Source organism: Erythrolamprus reginae, chromosome 9 (assembly GCF_031021105.1).
Source record: "Erythrolamprus reginae isolate rEryReg1 chromosome 9, rEryReg1.hap1, whole genome shotgun sequence".
NCBI classification, from domain to species: Eukaryota; Metazoa; Chordata; class Lepidosauria; order Squamata; family Dipsadidae; genus Erythrolamprus; species Erythrolamprus reginae.
Genome location: NC_091958.1, coordinates 29,890,291 through 29,914,167, shown reverse-complemented (window position 1 = coordinate 29,914,167; position 23,877 = coordinate 29,890,291). Strand labels below are relative to the sequence as shown.

Sequence of the window (23,877 nt, the reverse complement as noted above, 5' to 3'; positions counted from 1 at the left end):
TTATTCTTAGGATGGCCCAGTGTCGAGATCCCTAAATGAGTGGTTGTAAGCAGGGACATGTTGCCATTTCTGCCACTACCCATGTGCTGCGTGTGCAGCTTCAGTTCTCTTGCGTGCACATCCCAGCGTATTTTTGCTTCTGCACATACACAGGAAGCAAAAAAGCGCTTAAATCTCACAAGGGGGTGCATGCACGTGTGAGATTTTGGCGAGTTTTTTGCTTCCATGCATGAGCAGAAGCAAAAAAACCCACCCAAATCTCATGCATGTGTCCCCTCACAATATTTTGCACCTGCGCATGGGCATGAAACAAAAATACAAAAATATTGAAGAAAAAAAGGTGGCAGCACCCATAGGACTGGCACCATAGTGCCTGTGGCAAATTGCACGATCTGGTGGCCACTACCAGTGTGCTATCCCCTGTCGTACTGGTAGGAATCTGCTACTGGTTGCAAGTCAAGGACTAACTGTATTGTTCTTCTCTCTTCTGCACTGAGCAGACCCCCTCTGGAATATTGGAGCTGGTTTTGGGATTGTGTGTTAACAAGGCCTAAGAAAAACGGGAACATGTCCAGAGAAGGGCAGCTCAAAAACGAGAGAAGAATGTGGGGAGACGTAGTAGCTCTTCAAGTTTGGCTGAAGGGCTGGCATGGAGAAGAATAGCCACAGCTCTTGGACCTAGTTCCAGAAGACAAGGGCAGAAACAATGGGGAGGGGCTTTTTTGGTTTAATTTTATTTTTATTTTTTTACAGTATAAATAACTGTATTTTATAATGGTATTACGCAAGCAAAATATCATTAATACAACTTCGAGCTTTTATAAATTTAATACGGCTTCTTAACTATACAGTTTATGAGGTGAACAATGGAGAAAAATTGATATAGTCCACAGGTTTCCATAGAGACCTTCTCAGTCGCAGGCACCACTGACAACGGTTAGTCTAAGGCAGTGATGGCGAACCTTTTTTACCTCAGGTGCCAAAAATGTGTGCCCATGCGCTATTGCACACGTGTGTGTGCCCACACCCATAATTCAATGCCCATGCTCCCCACCCCCCACACTGCGCATGTGACCCCCCCACAAACTGCTCCCCCCCATGTGACACTGTTTCCTGTTTCCCGATTTCCAGTGGGCCCGTGAAGCCTGTTTTTCACCCTCTCCAGGTGCCCGAAGCTTCCTTGGAGCCTGGGGAGGGGGGGAAAACAGCCTCCCCTGCCTCCCTGGAGGTCCTCCGGAGGCCAAAAATGCTCTTCCAGAGCCTCAGCCCACAATATGAATAGTGTTTTTCCTTTTCCTTTCCTTTTCTCTTTTATTCTTTCTTTATTCTTTTTCTTTCCTTCCTGGGCTTTTAAAGAGACGTAAATTTGGATATTTTCTATTGTTAAGGGCAGTTATGATAAAATGAGAGGGTTTTTTTTAAATGAAAGTGGGAATGTGTTTTCTAAAAACGCTAGAAAGGGACTGAAGCATGATGGCATAGTTAGGAAAAACAGCAAATAGCCAAGAGAAATTTAGATAGCTATAGCAATTGAAATATAAATGAAAGCAGAAAATATTATCTGAAATCCAGAGATAGCATTTGGAAAGGAGGTAGCACAGGATGAATGATATATACCAGAAATAATTGGAAAATTTGAATAATTAGAAATAATTAGAAAATTTGAATAATTAGGAAAATTTGATTAATTTCACTAAGAAATTGGCATTGTATTTATATTATATTTTAATTTGAGGTATGTGAATTGGAATCTCTGTAAGGTGTGGAAAACAATAAAAAATTTATACCCCCCCACCCCAAAAAAAGTCAGCTGGAGTTGAACTAGGGCAACAGCTCATGTGCCGGCAGATATGGCTCTGTGTGCCATAGGTTCGCCATCATGGGTCTAAGGCCATACCCTTGGTTCCTTCTGACCCTCCAAATCTGTTCCTATTATTAGGTAAGCTATTTAAACAATATCTGCTCAAGAAATGTCAGTTATAACAGGAGGTAATTAGTTTTTATTAGGGCTGGGCAGCATTTAAGATGCAAAGGCAAAAAGGCACTTCAAAGAGAGACCAGCGGTCTGTGATGCTGGACTGCAATTCTTTAAGTGAGAGAAGTCTATTTTGGGGATCACACAGACAAACCTATGGAAAACTCCTGCTTTGTTTAAGGAGTGGCAGAGAGATACTCTGCAAACGTTGTTTACTGTTTGCAAGCTTTTCCTGCAGATGCATTTATATAACGGGAGTATCTGACATTTAGCATGCGAAGAGAAAAAGTGTTGAGTTTCAAGCTGCCTGAAATTGCTGGAACAATGGTTTTAAACCAAGATTCTCTAAAAAGTCAACTTTTGAAGACGTGTGGATTTCAACTTCCAGAATCCCTCAGCCAGCCATGTTGGGAGTTGAAGTCCAAAGCAGAGGTGGCTGCTAAGGTGGAACGGTGAGGTGTGCTCGCCCCTGTGGCTCTGTTCCAGCGCAATTCTGCTACTGCACCTGGGCAGGGAGCGAAATCGCGCGTGGACACGCAGGGATGCCCCTGGCTAGCACTCAAAGCCACAGGGGCAAGCACACGTCACTGTTCCACCTTAGCAGCCCACCTCTGCCCACAAGTCTTAAACTACTCTGTATAATGGGACAGACCTTTGGCCAATAGCAATCTCTGTAATAGCAGATTCCTGCACAGATGGGAGGTTAGATTAAAAAAATATTTATTCATTTGTTAGTTTATATTATTGGAGTTGAAAGGGACCTTGCAGGTCATCATTTACTGCTCAGGCAGTAAATCCTACAGCACCCCAGCCAAATGACAGTCCAATCTCCTCTATGAGAAGATTGATCTAAAACTTTGATCTCCTCTATGAGGAGATTGATCTAAAACTATCTAAAATGATCAAAAACTTTCCCTCCTCCAATTAAATTCTCCAATTTAGGGCTTTGGAGGTTTTGCCAAGTTAATTGAATCTTTTTTTAAAAAAATTGGAGACAAAGCAAGCGAATATCAGCTGACTGCAGGGGATACAGTTAGCTTCTGTTTTCCTAGGTAGAAAAACTGGTTTGACCAGCCCTTAGACAGGCAACCGGGGTCATCAGGAACCCCCTGGACATTTAATGCTATCAGCACTTGTTAAGTATGTGTGTGATCTCCTTGTGTGACTGACGGTCCTGTTAAATGGCTATCAGTATGAGGCCAACCTGCCTTCGTTCCTTCCCTGTTTTTGCTTTTTCTTGGGATATTTTTTATTTTTCTTCTGACAGTCTTGAAAGGGAGGGTTAAGACTTGAAGCACTGTGTTTGACCTCCTCTCCCTTGCCGGGTGATGGTGGGCATTGAGTCCAGAAAGGTTTTCGGCATCAACCGAAATTTCCCAATTCATCCAACCTTTGGACTGGACACACCTTCTCCTTGCCATAATTCTACAGTGCACTGTGTGCAGCTTTGGTGGTCTTGCATGCGTGCACATGCCTCCCCAGCGTGTTTTTGTTTCTTTGCATGCACAGGAAGCAAAAACGTGCTGAAATCTTGCGAGGGGATGCACGTGCGAGATTTCAGTGGGTTTTTTTGCTTCCAGCATTGTGCTATTTGAATAACTCTAAATACAGGGAATCCCCAGCTTACAATCCTCCATTTAGTGATTGTTCAAATTTTCAGCAGCACTGGAAACTGATTTATGACTGGGTTTCATACTTACAACTAGTGCTGGGTGAACCAAACTTGCATAGTTCAGGTCCGTGCCGAACTTTGCAGTGTTCGGCACACTGAATCTGAACCCGGACTTTTTAAAAAGTCCGTGTTCAGGTTCGGCTTTCGCTTGAACACCACAGTGGGTGGGAGGGAAAGGCGGGGAGGGCTCTGACTCAGCGAAGCTGGCTGAGGAATTCTGGGAGTTGAAGTCCACAAGTCTTAAAGTGGCCAAAGTTGGCTGGCTGAGGAATTCTGGGAGTTGAAGTCCACAAGTCTTAAAGTGGCCAAAGTTGGCTGGCTGAGGAATTCTGGGAGTTGAAGTCCACAAGTCTTAAAGTGGCCAAAGTTGGCTGGCTGAGGAATTCTGGGAGTTGAAGTCCACAAGTCTTAAAGTGGCCAAAGTTGGCTGGCTGAGGAATTCTGGGAGTTGAAGTCCACAAGTCTTAAAGTGGCCAAAGTTGGCTGGCTGAGGAATTCTGGGAGTTGAAGTCCACAAGTCTTAAAGTGGCCAAAGTTGGCTGGCTGAGGAATTCTGGGAGTTGAAATCCACAAGTCTTAAAAGTTGCCAAGGTTGGACTAAATAAATAAGGAAGTTAAGGCCACGACACCGCCTTGCTCATCCTGCAACCCAGAGCAATACTGATTGGCTGCCAAGCAGGAAACAAAACCAAAGTCTGCACCAATCGCCTGTTGCGCCCATTGCCCAGGGCAGCCTTAGCTCACCCCAGCGCTCTTTGGAAAGGGGAGTGGGGTAGGTTCTTTGTTGATGTAGGCCCCGCCCTCCCATCTTCCGCCAAAGCAGTCCGTGGCCTCCTGTCTCCTTTTATTTCCTACAAAAAAGGCTTGGATGCCGCAACCGCACCTCCTCCTTTAATTTATTTCGCCACCACATGCGCGATCATGTCAGTTTCCCCCGTGAAAAAGCAGAAGATGGAGTCGGCGCTGGAGCAGCTCAAGCAACACACCACCATGGTGGCCAATGACCGTGGTGGCTGATCCTTTTCCGTAAGAAATAAAAGGAGACAGGCAGCCGCGGGCTGCTTTGGCGGAAGATGGGAGAGCAAGGCCTACATCAACACAGAACCGCCCCCCTCACTTTTCCAAAGAGCGCCGGGGTGAGCTAAGGCTGCCCTTGGCAATGGGCGCAACAGGGGGGGAGAGCCACGCCACCTCTGAGCCCAAAATACCCACCCCAGTGCATGCAGCAGCTCCCACGCCTTGGATGCCCTCCGCTTGGGCTTTGTTTCCCGCCCCCCTGGCAAGAAGGTGGGTTGCCCGGGGTTGACGGGATTCCCCACCTCTGGAATGGTGCTGCAATCAAAAGGAGGTGGGGAATCCCATTTCCCATTTGCTTGCCGCCCCCACTGGGATTCCCGGGTCGGGGCTTTGACGTCATGGAGACTCCTTCCTGACTGGGGCTGAAACAGTAGAGTTGATGAGGAAATAAAGCCACAGGCGGATGGGGGCAGCAGCCAGGCTGAGGTCGCCTGGAGGGGGCAACGGCAGCGGCGGGGGGGCGTGGCCATCTTGTGCGCTGAAGGGATGACCGGCTGGCCAGAGCCCTTCCCACCTCCCCCTCCCGGCCACCGTCTGCTTGAAGCCCGCCAGGCCAGAGGTGTTGGCGTTCGGGTTTGGCAAACTTACCCGAACTCTGCTGCCAAGTTCAGCCGAACTTGTGACTTATTTTGTGGGTGCAGCTTGATGGTTATGTGACTGGGTAGGAGTGGCTTGCTGGCCATGTGACCAGGTGGGAGTAGCTTGAACAATTATCATCATTCAAGTGAACTGTTATTGCTGCATGATGCCTTTTCATCTCAGCTGTGGGCCGAGTGAGGGCTTTGTGTGGGGAAAAAGACCGCAACCCAGACTACTTCGGCACGGTGCAGCTCTCCTGGCCTTGGGAGGTGGCCGCGTGAGGTTGGAGGGGAGCCGGGCAGGAGAGAGGAAAACTCGTCCGAGGCCAGGAAGGATGAAAGAGGGAAAAAGCAAGAAGCGCACAGCAGCAGCAGCAGCAGGGGGAAAAAAGAGAGCCAAGCTGAGACCACTAATCCAGGACGTTACTGTCACCTGTCAGCTGGAGCTATGCATGCAGCTTCATTTCTGCCGGTGGAACTGCATTCCCCCCCGTCCTGCCTGCTGCCCACCCCTGCATACGACCAGTGCAGCATCCCCATGGTCCCGTGATCACAATTCAGGCATTTGCGACCAAACCAACCATTTATTTGTAATTCAGCATGCAGAGTGCTTTCATGACCAGCAAGAATCACCTGATCTTTTTCTATACAGATTTAAAGCAATTGTTTCTTTGTAAAGAGAGATCATTTTAACCTCTTGGATCATTATTGTCAGAATGGCCAACATGCCGCAGGACAATTGAACAATTCAATTTCATTATCGAAAATAAAATTTCAAAACAATGTTAATTTTTGTCATTCAGTCCCTCCTTTTTCATCCTTTCTTGAATGGTTCTGTTCTATTCTTTGTTGATATTCATGTAACTCTTGTCCTGCAGTTAGCTGTCAGTGGCAATTAGTTGTGGCCAGTTGGCCATGGCAAATTGTCCTAGACCAGTGATGGCAAACCTATGGCACGGGAGCCATATCTGCTGGAACATGAGCTGTTGCCCTAACTCAGCTCCAAAGGGCATGTGTGTGCCGGCCAGCTGATTATTGTCTCACACACAGGCTCTGGGAGGGCGTTTTTGGCTTCCAGAGAGCCGGGGGGACATGAGGGAGGGCATTTTCCCCTCCCTCAGCTCCAGGAAAACCTTTGGAGCCTGGGGAGGGCTAAACAGACTGTTTCTGGCCTCCAAAGAGCCTCTGGTGCCTGGGGGAAGCTGTTTCTCCCCCCAAGCATTAAATTATGGGTGTAAGCACTTGCGCATGTGCAATAGCAGAAATGCATGCTCTTTCGGCACCCGAGAGAAAAAAGGTTTGCCATCACTGTCTTAGACTCCATTCTTGTATGTAGAAACTTGTGTCTTTCCTCTTGACATTGTAGAGCAGGGTGTCAAACTCAAGGCTGATGGGTCAGATCCAGTCCACAGGGTGCTTACCCCAACCCTGAGGGGGCACCTGCATTTAGCAAATAGCAAAAGGCTATTTTTTGCTTCTGCGCATGCGTGGGATAAAAAAAATAGCTGAAATCTTGCACATGTGTACCCTCGTGAGATTTTGCTTCCTGCACATGCGCAAAAGCAAAAATACACTGGGATGTGTGCACATACACAGCAAGATAAGCAAAGCTGCGCACACAGCACACCAGTAGCAGTGGTACAAGGAATCCACCCCTGCCCCCCCCTGAAATGAGACAAGTGATAAGATTTTTTTAAAAAAATTAAGAAAAAAATTATTTATAAACTATTCTGGGGGGCCCAATTTAAAAAGGACATTGATAAACTAGAGCAAGTTCAAAGGAGAGTTACAAGTATGGTGAGTGGTCTGGAAACCCAGTCCTAGAAGACTGAGAGGAGACTTGATAGCTGTCTACAAATATCTGAAGGGCTGTCACAGAGCAGAGGGATCAGTATTGTTCTTATTAGCACATGGATGCACTAGAAACAATGGAATGAAACTGCTAGAGAGTAGATTTACATTAGATATGAGAAAAAACTTTCTAACGGTAAGGGTGATAAACCAGTGGAACAGTTTGCCCCAGGAGGTGGTGGGCTCGCCTTCACTGGAGGTCTGGAGACTGGACACTCATCTTTCTGGGATGGTTTAGTGAATCCTGCATTGAGCAGGGGGTTGGACCCGATGACCCTGGAGGTCCCTTCCAACTCTATGATTCTATGATACAAAACAAAACACCAAAAAACCATTTTAAAACATTGATATTTAACATTTAAAAACAGTGATATAATATGACCTGGCCACGTCCACCCCAGCCCCCATGAGGTCAACCCCCCACCCACCCCCTATGCGGTCCTCAATGAAACCGAGTTGGACGCCCCTGTGGTCAAGTCCCAGCATGGATTTCTATTTCATCCTCGAAGCACTAAATGGGGAGGGTTGGTACACCGCCCTACGATGCTGAGCATTTGTGTGAGTGCGAGGTGTGAAGAATTGCCAGGCGACAACGTTGCAAATCTTTCTCACATTTTGGTGTGCCTTCCCGGGGTAAGGGAGCTTAGTGTGAAGAAAAGATGTTGACACTAATCAGGCGCATTCTCAGGGGGCGAAGTGAAGAAAACGTCTGGGCGGGGAGGGAGTTCAAGTGTCGCCCTCAAAAGACCGGGGCTGCTGCGAAAGCTCTTCTCCGGGGAACAAATTTTCACTGTTTCATAAGTTGCATCATTTTTCCACTCGGGGATTCTGAATTGAGTCTCCTTTTTCTTCACCCTTCCTTGCTTTCCCTCCCCTTTTCTTTGCGTTCCCACTTTGTCGGCTGGAAAAGCCAAGATTGACCCAGTGAACACCAGCGCGGAACACGCAGCCCTGAATGGAACAGATTCGGCAAGATCCAATCCAGGAGCGGATGGCCATTGCTGCTGCTACTGGTGCGCAGCTTCGGTTCTCTTGCGTGCATGTGTGCAGGGGTGGGCAGCAGGCAGGGCGGGGTGGAACGCTGTTCCACCGGCAGAAATGAAGCTGTATGTGCAGCTCCAGCTGATCGATGGGCTGTCACTTCCTGGATTACTGGTCTAGGCTCGGTTCTCCCTTTATTCCCCTGCTGCTGCGTCTGCGCTCCTTGCTTTTCTCCTCTTTTCTTCTTCCTGGCCTTGGACAAGCTTCCCTCTCTCCTGCCCGGCTCCCCTCCAGCCTCATGTGGCCACCTCCCGCCTGAGGTGCAAGCAGAAGGCCTGGGTGGAAGTGGTGCCGGCAGCATTTATGTTTGTGGCAGCATCCGTTCGCCCAGCTACCAAGCCTGAGGTGGGGGGGGTGACCCAGGAAGGAGAGTGCGGGAAACGCAAAGCAAATTGTCACCCCAGCGAGCGACACTTGTACGGTTGTAAGTAGAGGACTTAACAGTTCACTTGAATGATGATGATCATTCAAGCCACCCCCACCTGGTCATATGGCCGGCAAGCCATTCCTACCCAGTCACATGACCATTAAACCACACCCACAGTTTGGCAGTAAAAATTTTGGCTGCCCATTACTGCATGTGTGTACTATGCATACACGTCCCAGCACGTTTTTGCTTCTGCCCATGTGCAGGAAGCAAAATCTTGCAAGGGGTTGCACACGTGTGTGAGAGATTCCAAGGATTGTTTTGCTTTGTACGCATGCGCAGAAACAAAAAATCACTGAAATCCCTCACAGCTGTGCACCCCCTCATGAGATTTTGCTTCCTGCACATGTGCACAAAGCAAAAATACCAAAAAAAGATGGCAGCGCTAATAGTGGCCATGCCCCAATGGCACAACCTGGAAGCCACTACTGGTGCCCTGTCCCCTACCTTACCAGTAGCTACCCACGACTGATCCAATCATAGTTGGTCACCAGGATTGGAGGTTTAAGTCTTCCGAGCTTTTGCATTGATGCTGGAGCCCATCCTCAGCGAACGTCTCTCTGCCAGAGAGGTTTCCCAACTTGGCAACTTTAAGACTTGTGGACTTCAACTCCCAGAATTCTCCAGCCAGCAAAGCAAAGCTGGCTGAGGAATCCTGGGAGTTGAAGTCTACAAGTCTTGAAGTTGCCAAGTTTGGGGACCCCTGCTCTACCAGAACCTGTGCTACGGGGCTGGTTTATGCATAATATAGCAAAGTGCACATTGGAGTGGTGCGTTGGCCTAGAGCAGGGGTGGATGGCTATTACCGGATGCTACCGGTGCACTTCCATTGTCTTGCGTGAGTGCGTGCACCCCCCCCGCCCCCAGGTGTTTTTCCTTCTGTGAATGCACAGAAAACAAAAACCCGCTGAAATCTTGCGAAGGGACGTGCGCACGAGACAGATTTGGGTGGGTTTTTTGCTTCCGCGCATGCCCTGAAACAAAAATTTACCAAATCTCTCTCACACACACACGTCCCCTTGTGAAGTTTTACTTCTGCGCATGGACATAAAACAAAAAATGCAACGAAAAAGGTGGCAGCGCCCATAAGACTGCCAGTCACGCACAAATTGCGCACTCTGGCAGCCGCTACTAGTACACAGTCACCCACCGCACCAGTAGCAACCCATAACTGGCCTAGAGGTGGAGCTCTCCCCTCACAATCAGCAGGCTGTGAGTTCAATCCTAGTAGAGGCGGATATTTCTCTCTCTGGGCACGATGAGAATTTATCAGCTGAACAAAACTCTGTGTTGGCGAGAAGGAAGAGCCTCCAGCCACTCAACCCCTTTGCTCACTCCATTCAGTTGCCCAGACTCCACTTCGCAGGGGATTATGGGGTCATAAAAAGAAGGGAAAGGGAAAAAGAGAAAAGCACACATTCTGGGAGAGGAAAGTTCCCTGAGGATCGGCTCCAGCAGCTCAGAAGAGAAAACGTCCAGTCCCGGTGATTCACCCAGATGGGAGCCTGCAACATTTTCCTGGATTACGTATATTCGCCTTCATTCATAACAGATTGTCTTCCATGGCCCGGTAAGACAATTGTGATTTGTTTCAGACAGGCCTCTACTTGACCATTCATTTAGTCATCATTCAAAGTTGTAAAAACACTGAAAAAATGTGGTTTGTCCTCACACTTATGACTGTTGCTTCATTTGTCCTCACATTTATGACCGCCGTGCAAAATGTGGCTGTGCGAGCAGTCATGGGCCTTTCTAGACACGCCCATGTTTCTCCAACACTCCACCGTCTGCACCATCTGCACTAGCGCCGTTGTAACTTTGAATGGTCACTCAATGGACTGTTGTAAGTTGAGGCCTACCTGTATTTCAATTCCTTGGTTGCAAAGTTGCCCTCAGCGAAATAAACAAACAAACACACAAACTCTGTGGGCCTCCAGAAATCGGGAGCGATCCACCACTGGACAGTCGCTTGTCTGAAATGGCAAAGGGCAGTGAGGGTGAACCTTTTTGGGTCTGTGTGCCAAAAGGGGGCGGTGTGGGAGTGCTGGCATGCATGCACTTGCCCACGCCCCTTCCCTTCCCCCCCTCCGCATGCGCAACCCCCTGTGCTGCCCTCCGCACATGCGCACAGGCTTTTCTGAAGCCTCAGAAGTAAAACAAAATCACCCAACATACAAACTGGAGGTTCAGGAAAACACTCTTCGGGTTTGTGCCAGGGTTTCTGGAAACTTCCCTGCAAAAAACAGCATAATGGCAAACTGGAAATGCCCTTTCCCAAACTTCCGGTTTGCCCGCTGTGCTTTTTTTGCACTCCAGGGCGAAACAGCCTTTCCCAAGGCCGAAAATTAGCTGGCCAGTGCACACATGCACACTGGAGCTGAAACCTGGCAAAGTCTCGTGTGCCCTCTGACACGTGCCATGGGTTCGCCATCACGGGTATAGATTCTCTTCCTTGAGCAGAGACTGGACTGCAAGGCCTCCAAGGTCCCTTGCAGGTTCTATTCTGGTCTGGTCTAGTCCATAGTCTATATAGTCTGGTCCAGGCCTTTCTTTTTAGAGAAGCAAACTGGAACTAAGGAAAAACTTGCTGAATGAGGGGACAATTAACTAGTGGAACAACTGGCCTCCGGAAACCATGGGACTCTGTCACTGGTGTTTTTTTGGAACAGACTGGACAGTCATTTATCTGAAATGGTGTAGTTCTTCTGCTTGAACAGCAGGCTGGACTAGAAGACCTCCAAGGTCCTTTCCAGCTCCATTCTATTCTAAATTCTAAATAAAAGATTTAAAAAGTGGGTTTCAAATGGTAGGGAAGGAAGGAAGAAGGCTCCTTATGCAAAGGACATGATGCCAGTTGTGGGAGAAGGCATTTCAGTCTCCCAGGTCTGCCCACTAGCCAGCCTTCAGGATGTGGCCGGTGGAGAGTCAGCAGGAACGCTCAGACAGGCATCCCGGAGCTTAGCAAGGGCTTCCTTTGTCAATGCTTTCGCTGACATCAGTGGGTGAGTCTGGCACGCTCGGAAGGGGTGCAGAGACAGCAAAGGGGAGGAGGGGAGGGTGCTTCCCGTCCTGGGGAAGGGGGGAGGGCAGCTAGTCGTGGCAGGCTTAGCTGCCGACTCAGCTGCGACTCAGCCAGGACCAAGCTGGGATCCTTCCTTTCTTCCTTTTGTGGTCAAATTTACAAGTGGAGTTTATTTTTTGCAGCAGGGGAATAAAGACAGGAGCCAGGAAATGGTGGTGGCTTCAAAGGATGGTCCCTGCTGGAATTGGGGAAATATTACGGATTGTGGTGCCCCTGCATGTCTGTGGGCAATTTCGCTCTCTGCCCAAGTGCAGTAGGAGAATTGCGCTGGACTCTGCTCGCACTCAGAGCCACGGGGGCAAGCACACGTCACCGTCCCACCTTAGCGGCCTACCTCTGCCTCCCACTCATCCCTGGCCGTTAAGAGCAGAGGTTCCTACCAAACCTTTTGGAGGACGTTGTGTGAATGGAGCAAAAAACAGACCAAAGGGCCAGGAGTTATTAACAACAAACTCCCTGTGCTCATTTTACATGCAAACTCTGCATTTTTCACTATTTATTTTTAAATGCTGGAAGTTGGGTGGATATGATCCTACCCTGCTAAGCAAACCAAGGCTGGGACAGGGCAGAGAAAAGCAGTTGTGTGGAGCAGCACAAGTGTCGGTCCCTCTGGACATGGCAGGCTACATCCAGTTTGCCAAAAACAGCGGCAAGTTCACCCTGGGAGCCACCACATAAAAAGGTGCATGCTTTCGTTTGTTTCATATACCAATATGTTGGGGGGGGGGGGGGGGTGAGAATATATATTCCCCTCGCCTGCAGTACATTTACTGCACCCAGCAGCGAAAAATGCTCCTTTAACCTTTGACCCGCCCACATTTAAAAAATGAAATAAAATCCCAGGATAATCCAACCTGGAGTGGCCAAACCAGGTAATTAGGCAGCGATCTCAACATGAGGAAACTCGTCGTGGTGCGTGTAGCCTCCTGCGCATGGCGGCTCTTGGGGTTTAATTAACCAGCCAAGTCAAATTAGCAGGCACATCAGCTCTCCTGCGTGTTCGTTTTAAGGAGCTCAGATTCCCTCTTCGATTGGCAAGTGCCTAACTTTGATGCGAAAACATCTGGATTTCTCCAACAGTTGTTTGCAAGGGGAGAGAGCGAGAGCGAGGAGCTTGGGGAAGCCACGATGGGGGGGGGGGGGTCGAATAAAGTCTTTTAAAGCTTTGCTCCTTCGCACCGCTGTGCCTTCGGAGGCTCCACTTCTGACGTCCTGCGCTGTGTTGTTTGCAGAGAGCGAGGGAGGGGAAGAACCGAGAAGGTCCTACACGAAGTTCTCCTGGCGGGATCGAACAAGGGACCAGGAGGCAACTTCCGAAGCTCCCTCGAAGGGTGGGTGTGCGGGGCTTTGGGAAACAAGACAGCCGCTTCTCTCCTCTTTTGTCCTTGCCGCGGGAGCTCCTCTTTTATGAATTGCAAGAGCCGAAGCGCCCGCCGAGTTCCGCGCCAGACTGTTCCATTCCTCCACACACCCGCGCCAGCTACCTAGGATTCTCCCGAATGGTTAAGCCGAGGGGAGGGGGAGGGGGAGGGAGTGGAGGAAAAGAGGGGAGGGGTAGAGGATGTGTGTGTGGGGGGGGGGTGCAGACAAGCAGGAGGAAGATGTCACCCTCTCTAATCTGTCATTTTTATTTTTCAGCGCCCGGGTGGAAAAAAGCCGCTCCGACTAGAACGATGCTGGGAGGCAGGCGAGGCGGCGTGGCAGCCCACGTCTGAGAACAGGTGGAAAGCGGGCAGGCGCGCAGGGCAGGGCGAGGTTGGCGCTGCCCCAGAGGAAGGCAGCTCAGGGAGCCGAGTGAGGGAAGGAACAAGGGAGGCGTGGACGAGGCTAACCCGTGGCAGGCGAGGCGGCAGGCGAGGCGGCTGAGCCATGGCTACCAATTTCAGCGACATCGTCAAGCAAGGCTACGTGAAGATGAAGAGCAGGAAACTTGGGGTAAGTGGCACAGCCGGGGCGGCAAAGTCCCCCCCCCGTGAGCAGGAGGGAGGGAGCAGATCGGGGTCTCGGGGTAGATGCTGGCCGGGGCGAAGGACTAGAGGGGAGGAGAAGGGGGGCAGCCGCTGCTGTTGTGAAGAAGAATTTGCACGGGGAGACGGGGGGGGGGAGTTCTTGATTCTCGGAGCCTCCCCTCTAGACAGACTCTCCCCCCCCCCAGTCTGCCAGAGATGGGGGCAGGGGGGATGGCTAGAATTGCGGGGTCCCTTCTGGCATTGCTGCATAAAGGCTGAGCATCTCTCCAGGCAAAATCCCTGCGTTTCTATGGGGGGGGGGATGCCGACTGCTGATTGGTACTTCCTTTTTCTTTCTTTCTTTTTAATAACGCTTTTTAATGGAGGATCCCTCCCTGTGTGGTTGTATCTGTGTGTCCTTGCGTGTGTATATGTGTTTGTGTGTGTGTGTGTGTGTGTGTGTGTGTGAGAGAGAGAGAGAGAGAGATGCCTAGCCTGAATAAATCCACTTGGGCTCCAGGGATGGTTTTTGAATGGCCTGGCATAGCTTGACTGGAAGAGTCGATGCAAGTGTAGGCAAATCTTTTTTGATTGTGCAGCTCAAAGGAGGAAATTGGTAGCAGGCTAATTCTATTATTTTGTCATCTCTGGCATCGCCTGCAGGAGTGGGGGGAGGTTTCCCCCCAGCCCTCAGATATTTTTGATAAGAGATGCCTTTGTGGGGGGTCCACCGATTCTAAACTGCTTTCCTGTGCTTTGGAAATGGGTGGAGGGAGATTTGTGCAGAAACGGAAAAGATTTGAACACCAGCAGAGATGCTTCTGTCCTTTCCTGGTTGAGAGATGCAGAATCCGAGGGTTGCGTTTCTTCAGGCGGCACCGCTTGCAACTGGCAAACGAACAGCGTTCTTGAGTTACAGATGTTGCTTCTTCATAAAAATACATTGAGTCAGGAAAAACCTTCCTTCTGGTTTGTTGCTGCTACCGCCCAACACAGCTGCCCTCTTTATGGCAGGGTGTCAGCCCAAAGCCCAGCAAGATTGCTTCCCCTTCTGTGTTCTTGCTAAATGGCTCTAGACCTGGGCTTGAGAGCCTCTGAGCTGACATTCCCTGGCATCCAGCAACATCTCTAATGGAAGTCAAAAACGTGGGTTATTTTTTTTTCATGGTGGAGAAAATAACACTCGGTTAACGGAGTGTTATTTTCTCCACCATGAAAAAAAAATAGCCCACGTTTTTTTCCTTTGCAATAAATATTTCAATACTGCCTTCAGTCTGTCCCCAGGATTCAATATTGTTAGAAGTTTCAAAAAGACAACAGAACCATGAAACCGCTTTTGCAAGGGGTGCAGACATGCTGGGCAACAATGGTTGGCATGATGGAAACTTCTGTTTTCCTGTCCTTGGGCGGGTGCTTTCAAAAGGATCTTTGATCACCGACTCTACATCTTCAGAGTTCCCCTCCATTGTATTAATGATCACTCACAGGTCAGCTTTCATCCACCTGATCCCTTACAGTGTTTGGGAACCTAGGTCCAAGAAATTCCAGTTGGCAGGGTCAAAGGAATTCTGGGAAGTGTAGTCCCAAGCAGTTGGAAGAAGGCAATTTGAGGAAAGTTGACTTCAGTTATTGGTTCTGGTGAAGGAATCCAGTTTTGGCCAGACCCTTGAGAAGGAAAGGCCATTTGGAATTGTTTTGTTGGTTGCAGAAAAAATCTCACAGTCACAGGAAGTCATGCCTTTCTCTTCCCATCCTACTTCTCTGCTGCAAGATGTCCCTTCTCCTCCTGATTCATATTAAGAAAAATGCATTAAATACATATCGATTTGTACTTAGAGGCCTTGAAGTATATGATGGATGCATGCTATTTTGTCTGCTTTCCCAGTTAGAGAGAAATAAGATTGGGTGTTGCTGGTAGATCATTATCATTGGATAACAAGATGGGCAACACCCGGAAAGGCCCAATGATGGTCTCTGTTGCTCTCCTGGTTGTACCTCTTTGGCGGATGGTAAAAAGCCATTGAGGTCTGTTCTTCGGGGAGATATCAAAATGCTTAGGGTCTCTTTGGTAGGAAGGCAGGAAGGTTGCCATCCTCTCAATCAAAGCTGCTTCCACCAAAGACCACACATTTGACAAAATGTTTCCTGCGTCAATACCGTATCTCTCAAGATAGTGACTAGAGAGCTCTTGATATGTCACCAGAATCACTATGGAATGATGGTTAAATGCCTTTGGAATGGTCAGAGGCTGTTTGGAGCCAAGAGAGACATTTGGGATTCTGAGAGTGTCCTGTAAGCACTTTCACAAAATGGCTATTACACTTGAGCATGGCCAAACCCCAAACAAGAATTGCAATAATAGAATTACATAAGTTAGGGAGCTTGGTGGGTGCCAAGGACGATGCCAATAATCTCCAGGTACCCTGGTGAGGAGCAGACAGTTGAATCCTTGTTGTTACTCATAATAGCAACCAGTGATTGCTTCTGTGCAAATCAGGATGTGATTTTAAATTTTGTGTCAGGCACCAGGGAAATCAGGAAATCCAGGCTGTTCCAAATGGGTATAAAGATTTGTTGCAGCTTTAAGGTCTCTAGAAAATCCTGAACTCCTAAGGGCCCCAGCAAATTGGTGAGAGATCAGAGTCAGTGGAATTCAAAGTGAGTGGACTTAGATCTCTTGTGGGTGGGAAGGGACTCATTTGAGACTGATGACATGTTTGATCCCTCCCTGGCACTCAACTGGTCATTTCTTTTGGTTTGCCTCCTACTTGGAAAGATGGACAGATCTACCTCTTTCCTTCTCTGCAAAATTTCAAACACAAAATGGTAGTTTTTCTACACCGCTTCGTTTGTTCATTCATTCATTCATTCATTCACTCATTCATTCATTCATTCACTCATTCATTCAGCAAATTTATGGCTGCCCAACTCACAACCAACTGCATCAAATTGGGACATTTGAGCAGACATTCGAGTGGATGCTGTAGACACCAAAGCTCCCTTGCCTTTGTGAACAATTTTTGTTGTTGTTGTTGTTATGATGGTGGTTAAATGCCTTTTTGTATATAATGGCCTCAAACGAATGTATTGTGGGGAATCACTTTCATCTGAAGCCTAGTTTTCGATACATGTGTTTTATTATTGAAAAATTCAGATACGTGCCATAAATCAAAGTTCCTTTAATCTAGTCTCTCATTAATCCAGGTGAAAATATATTTATTTATTTAGGCTCAGAGGCTGCTTCCATTATGGATGATTCTAAGTGGCATACAGTAAACCAGAAAAATTAAACTAAATTATGCTAAATTGTGATAAATATATTTGTATGTGTGTGTGTATGCATGTATTTGTATGTGTGTGTGTATGCATGTATTATGTGTATTTGTATGTGTTTGTATAAATATATATACAAACATCCTTTCAACCCGTGAAGGCTTTCTCACAGCGTCAAATCTTAGCAGCGTTTCTGAGTACCAACACAATGGGTGCTAATCTGAAGAAGAACAATGGAAGTGAACCAGCCTTGGGTTGCTTAGAATTGGGATCCAAAGAATAGATTCCATGCTAGATTTTACCAAATGGGTGGAGTCTACTTGGAGAAGTTGGCCCTGAAGATACCCAGGTTTGGAGCCATGTAGAATTTTAAAGAGAACAATCCACATTTGAACTGTACTTAGACTGGTCAACCCTTATAGGCACAGCAGCCATATAAATTTGCTGAGTGAGTGAGTGACAATGGATGAAAATTAAAGAGAGAAGCAACCTGGGATTAAGGAGAAACTTCCTAACAGTGAGGACAATGAACCAGTGGAACAGCTTACCACCAGAAATCGTGATCGCTCAATCACTGGAGGTTTTTAAGAAGAGACTAGACAGCCACTTGTCTGAAATGGTTTAGGGTCTCCTGCTAGAGCAGGGGGCTGGACTAGAAGACCCCCAAGGTCCCTTCTAGCTCTATCCTGATAGATAGATAGATAGATAGATAGATAGATAGATAGATGGATGGATGGATGGATGGATGGATGGATGGATGGATGGATGGATAGATAGATGGATAGATGGATAGATGGATAGATGGATAGATGGATAGATGGATAGATGGATAGATGGATAGATGGATAGATGGATAGATGGATAGATGGATAGATGGATAGATGGATAGATGGATAGATGGATAGATGGATAGATGGATAGATGGATAGATGGATAGAAGGATAGATGGATAGATGGATGAGAAAGGTAGGTAGATAGATAGATAGATAGATAGATAGATAGATAGATAGATAGGTAGGTAGGTAGGTAGGTAGGTAGGGCAGGCAGGCAGGCAGGCAGGCAGGCAGATTTGAGCAAACTATGTAAAAGGCCCTTTTTACTACTCAAACAAATAAATTCAGGACCAGCTATAGCTTCTTCTTTTGAAGAATGCTAATAAAATTTCTTAGTAAAAAAAAGATGCTACCAAACTCCTGTTTCCCCCCCATTGTAGACCAACCTGGTTCCTCCAATGTCTTCTACTGATGTCTGGTTCCACCACAGCTGAAGGCAGTGAAGAAATGCTGATTCAGCAATTCCAAGAGAATTGAATGGCAAAGACAGAAAGGGCAGTGGAAGTACATCGAGTTACATATAGTAGAATCAGAGGGCTGGAAGCTATTCTAGAGGTCTTCTAGTCCAACCCCTGAAGGCAGGAGAGCTTATACTATGCCAGACAAATAATTGTCCAGTAGTTTCTCAATAACCTCTTGGGATGGAGGAAAATCTTCTACAGGTAATCCTCAACTTACATCCACAAGGGAGCTCAAATGTTCTGTTATTGAGACATTTGTTAAGGGACGTCTGCTCCACTTTATCACATTTCTTGCCATAGTTGTTCATTGAATCCCAGCAGTTGATAAGTTAGTACCATGGTTGTTAAGCGAATCTGGCTTCCCCATTGATTTTGCTTATCAGAAGGGGAATCGTGTGAGCTTGGGACACAACACAGCAACGGTCATAAGTATGAGTCAGTTGCCAAGGATCTGATTTTTGATATATTCATTAGGCTGCTACAAAGATTGTAAGTTTCTTCAGTGCCGTCATAACTTTGAACAGTCACTAAATGAATTGTTGTAAGTGGAGGATTACCTGGATTTTCCCACTCTGGTAGGTTATAGATACTTTGCTGTTTATCCTTGTTTTTCTATGTAGGCAAACTAGGTTGAGAAGTAATGTGTGAACTGTTCTATTACCATCATCCAAAGCCAAGGAATGGCCAAACGCAGCCTGGGAACAGAGCAGGAATGGACCTTGCTTTATTGCTCAAGCCTATCTTCTCCACCAGCCAGCAATTCTCAACCTTCAGAACTTTTAAGATGTGTGGACTTCAATTGCCAGAACTCTCCAGCTAGCAGAACGAGGGGCTTTTGAGAATTGAAGTCCACACATCTTAAAGTTCTCAAGGTTGAGAACAAGAAACTGGAGAACTTTTAACTTTAAACACACTTCGGCACATTAAACCATTGTTGAAGTAAAACGGTGCACCTTAATAGCACTAGCACTTAGACTTACACACCGCTTCACAGTGCTTTACAACCCTCTCTAAGTGGTTTACAGAGTCCGCCTATTTTCCCAAAAAATCTGGGTCCTCATTTTACCAACCTTGGAAGAATGGAAGGATGAGTCAAAATTGAGCCAGTGAGAATCAAAGTCATGGGCAGAGTTAGCCTGCAATATTGCATTCTAACAGACAGGAAGGAAGGAAGGAAGGAAGGAAGGAAGGAAGGAAGGAAGGAAGGAAGGAAGGAAGGAAGGAAGGAAGGAAGGAAGGGCAATAGCAATAGCATTCAGAATTACATACTGCTTTATAGTGCTTTTACAGCCCTCTTTAAGTGGTTTACAGAGTCCGCCTATTTTCCCCAAAAATCTGGGTCCTCATTTTATTCTCCTTGGAAGGATGGAAGATGGAGTCAACCTTGAGTTAGTCAGAATTGAACTCCTAGCAGTGGATAGAGTCAGCCTGCAACATTGTCTTCTAACCACTGTACATCATGGATGGATAGATGGATGGATGGATGGATGGATGGATGGATGGATGGATGGATGGAAGGAAGGAAGGAAGGAAGGAAGGAAGGAAGGAAAATAGCAGTTAGATGTATGAGCACGTCTTAGTACTTTACAGCCTTCTCTAAGTGGTTTACAGCTTCTTGCCCTCAACAGTCTGGGTCCTCATTTTAACGACCTCAGGAGTATGGAAAGCTGAGTCCACCTTGAGCTGCTCAGAATTGAACTCCTGGAGTGAGCCGTGAGTTAGCCCTGCAGTACTGCATTCTAACCACAGTGCCACCACGGCTCTTCCGTGGCTGCCTTGCTGAGACTAGAGACTGCTTATATTCTGCAGCCGACCAGTTGATCAGACCGCACTCGGCTGGGAAGCAACGGGCCCCACATGAGCATAAGCAACAATTTCTCCCATTGTAAGAGCGTGTTGCTGTGATTGCAAAAATTGCCACCAGCTGCTTTCACAATCTGCCAGCTCTCGCATTCGTGTTTCTGCTTGTGGCCATGGAACTGGAAGACAATTGATGGGGAAGAGATTGTCTCACATCCGGTGTGCGCCTCTGGGGGAGGATGAAAATACTATGCAAGCTGGGCCTGGACCAGCTTAAAAGATTCCTGTTTCAGAAATTTCGGCAATCAGCACCACACATGAAGTTCCAGTCAATAATTTATTACTCCTGCCTATACATAAAGAATCTAGTCAACTAACATCCACACTAAATTGGCAGTAGATAAGTAAATGGGATTCAAAGGAACCCGACTTTGAGCGTTTGCAAGCAAGTAATGATTCCAGTCTGATTCCTCTCTTGACCTGCTGCTTTGCCTGGTTTTTTTCTACATTGATTCCCCTAGAATCAAAAAGAGGCTGTAAAAATATTTACTGACCTGTCGCAGCCTGGACACAAACTGTTTCAACTCCTACCCTCAAAACATTGCTACAGAGCACTGCACACCAAGACAACTAGACACAAGGGCAGTTTTTCCCTGAACGCCATCACTCTACTAAACACATAATTCCCTCCACACTGTCAAACTATTTACTAAGTCTACATTACTATTACTATTAAGGGTCGGTCCTCTCCCCCCTGCTATTTAATATCTACATGAGACCGCTGGGTGAGATCATCCAAGGGCATGGGATGAAGTATCATCAGTATGCTGATGATACCCAGCTATACATCTCCACCCATGTCCAGTTAGCGAAGCAGTGGAAGTGATGTGCCGGTGCCTGGAGGCTGTTGGGGTCTGGATGGGTGTCAACAAGCTCAAACTCAACCCCAACAAGACGGAGTGGCTGTGGGTTTTGCCTCCCAAGGACAATTCCATCTGTCCGTCCATTACCCGGAGGAGGGAAATTATTGCCCCCCTCGGAGAGGGTCTGCAACTTGGGCGTCCTCCTTGATCCACAGCTAACACTGGAACATCATCTTTAGGCTGTGGCGAGGAGGGCGTTTGCACAGGTTCGCCTGGTGCACCAGTTGCAACCCTATTTGGACAGGGAGTCATTCCTCATAGGCGCTCATGCCCTCATCACCTCGAGGTTCGACTACTGCAACGCTCTCTACATGGGGCTACCTTTGAAGAGTGTCCAGAAACTTCAGATCGTGCAGAATGTGGCCGCAAGAGCTATTGTGGGGTTACCTAGGTTTGCCCACGTTTCTCCAACACTCTGTGGCTTGCGTTGGCTGCCGATCAGTTTCCGGTCACAATTCAAAGTGTTGGTAATGACCTATAAAGCCCTACATGGCATCGGACCAGAATACCTCCCAGACCATCTTCTGCCGCATGGATCCCAGCGGCCGATAAGGTCCCACAGAGTTGGCCTTCTCCGGGTCCCGTCGACTAAACAATGTCATCTGGCAGGCCCCAAGGGAAGAGCCTTCTCTGTGGCGGCCCTGGCCCTCTGGAATCAACTCCCCCCAAAGATTAGAACTGCCCCCACCCTACTTGTGATTTGTAAATTACTTAAGACCCATCTATATCGCCAGGCATGGGGGAATTGAGACATCACCCCCCAGGCTTACAGAGTTTTATGTATGGTATGCTGTGTTGTATGGTTTTTTAAATGATGGGTTTTTAGATGTTTTCTTTTAATTATTAGATTTGTTACGCTGTATATTGGATATTGTTTTTGTCATCGTTGTGAGCCGCCCCGAGTCTACGGAGAGGGCGGCATACAAATCTAATAAATTATTATTATTATTATTATTATTATTATTATTATTATTATTATTATTATTAGTTTTGCTCATCATTCCTATCACCCATTTCCTCCCACTTATGACTGTTTGACTGTAATTAGCTTGTATCCTTAAGATTTTTTATTAATAATGATTGTTTCTTCATTGCTTATTTGATCCCTATACAAATCATTAAGTGCTGTACCTCTTGATTCTTGACAAATGTATTTTTATGTACACTGAAAGCATATGCACCAAAGAGAAATTCCTTCTGTGTCCAATCACACTTGGCCAATAAAGAGTCCTGTTCTGTTCTATTCTATTCTAAGCCTCTCTCCAACCCACATCTTCCTTCCTTCCTTCCTTCCTTCCTTCCTTCCTTCCTTCCTTACACCTACCACCCACCCACCCACCCACCCATCCAATCATGATGCGCAGTGGTTAGATTCCTTCAGCTAACTGTTAGCTGTAGTTCACCAGTTCAAATCACACCACCAGCTTGAAGGTTGACTCAACCTTCCAACCTTCCAAGGTGGGTCAAATGAGGACCCAAATTGTTGGGTGCAATATGCTGATTCTGTAAACTGAGGACTGTAAAAGCTCTATGAAGCAGTATATAAATCTAAATGCTATTGCTATTACCTTATCAAATTCAGGATATTGCTTTCATTATCCTGCATTTTAGCCCATAATTTGAGCAGCTGGATGAGATGTTCAGGAGCAGGTTGCTCCCTTCAGACAAAGCCAAGGTCTCTCTCTGTATAGGTACATAATTTTCTTCTAATACTTTAATGAAACTAACTCGTAATCCAATAAAACTGACCAGCAGGAGAAATTTATGGCAAAGGAGAGGGAACAGCATTTTCAGACAGGAGGCAGGGAATTCACTAACCCAGGGTACTGATAGTCTGTGATTTATGACTGTAACTGAGCATGGAAGTCATAGCAGCCATAAAGCAGGCGGTCACACGAATCGTTTGGATTCTACAATCTTTTTTAGTTGTTGTTTGTATTTTGTGGTGGTCATTAAGTGAATCCATTGGTTGCTCTGAGCAGTTTTGGTTGGAAACCGGGAGTAATGGCAAATTTCCGGCAAAATGTAAGTAGGACCCTGCAAATACCTGGAAATGTGAGTCTGAATGTCCGAAGTGCAGCCCTGTGACTGTGGGCGTGGCCAGACAGTCCTTAGATAGCCGGTCATCACAAGGAATCCTTTGGATCAGGGATGGCAAACCTTTTTTGGTTTGCATACCAAAAGGGGGCATGTGTTAGTAGGTGAAAAGAATGGAAGTTCAGGAAAACACACTTCCATTTGCCCCTTGTGCTGTTTTTTGCACTTCGGGACTTTAGGAAGCACAACAGACAAGCCGGAAGTTTGGGAAATGCACTTCTGTTTTGCCCATTGTGCTGGTTTTTGCACTCCAGGGCTTCAGGAAACTTCCCTGAACCCTCCAGAGTGCAAAAAACTGCACAACGGCAAACAGAAGGGCACTTTTCCGAACTTCCAGTTTGTCCATTGTGGGATTTTTTTGGCCTTCCCTGAAGCATCCAGAGGACAAAATGGCCTTTCCCAAGGCCGAAAATCAACTGGCCAATGTGCGCATGCGCGCTGTGGCTGACCAGGGCAAAGTCTCGCGTGCCCTGCCATATGGCTCTGCGTGCCACCGGTGGCATGAGTGGCATAGGTTCACCGTCACGGCTTTAGAATCATGGCCACCAGCTAAGACAGTTTTAAAGGAGATCAGACACGATCACAGGGCTGAATTGCTTGATGTTTTCACTAATCCTAAAAGCCAGGGGCTATCTGCCATGCAGGAGATAAATTACATGTTCTGGAGAGCAAGAGATGGCCGTGTGTGTGTGTGTGTGTGTTCCTGTCTACACAGTTGTTTGGTGTGGGAAATAGGAAATGAAACAATGGTTGTGGAGGTTGGCTTGGTGTGTCTGTTTTCTGGTTGGTGGCAGAGATAATGGGGCAACTCTAGAGAGACTTTGCTTTGGGTAGCCAT

General features: G+C 47.2%; 1 protein-coding gene across 3 annotated transcripts in view; it reads left to right on the top strand.

Annotated features, from left to right (window-relative positions):
* The window catches only part of LOC139172541 (docking protein 4-like), a 93,398-nt gene that overhangs the window by 23,907 nt on the left and 45,614 nt on the right, over nucleotides 1–23,877 (top strand). For 2 of the 3 annotated variants that reach the window (XM_070761694.1, XM_070761693.1), the window contains exon 2: nucleotides 13,342–13,638. In XM_070761694.1, coding sequence (XP_070617795.1) covers nucleotides 13,573–13,638 — 66 coding nt within the window. In that variant the 5' untranslated portion in view covers nucleotides 13,342–13,572. Of the gene's footprint in view, nucleotides 1–12,562; nucleotides 13,035–13,341; nucleotides 13,639–23,877 lie in introns of those variants that run through there. The other variant, XM_070761691.1, reaches the window with a different exon arrangement.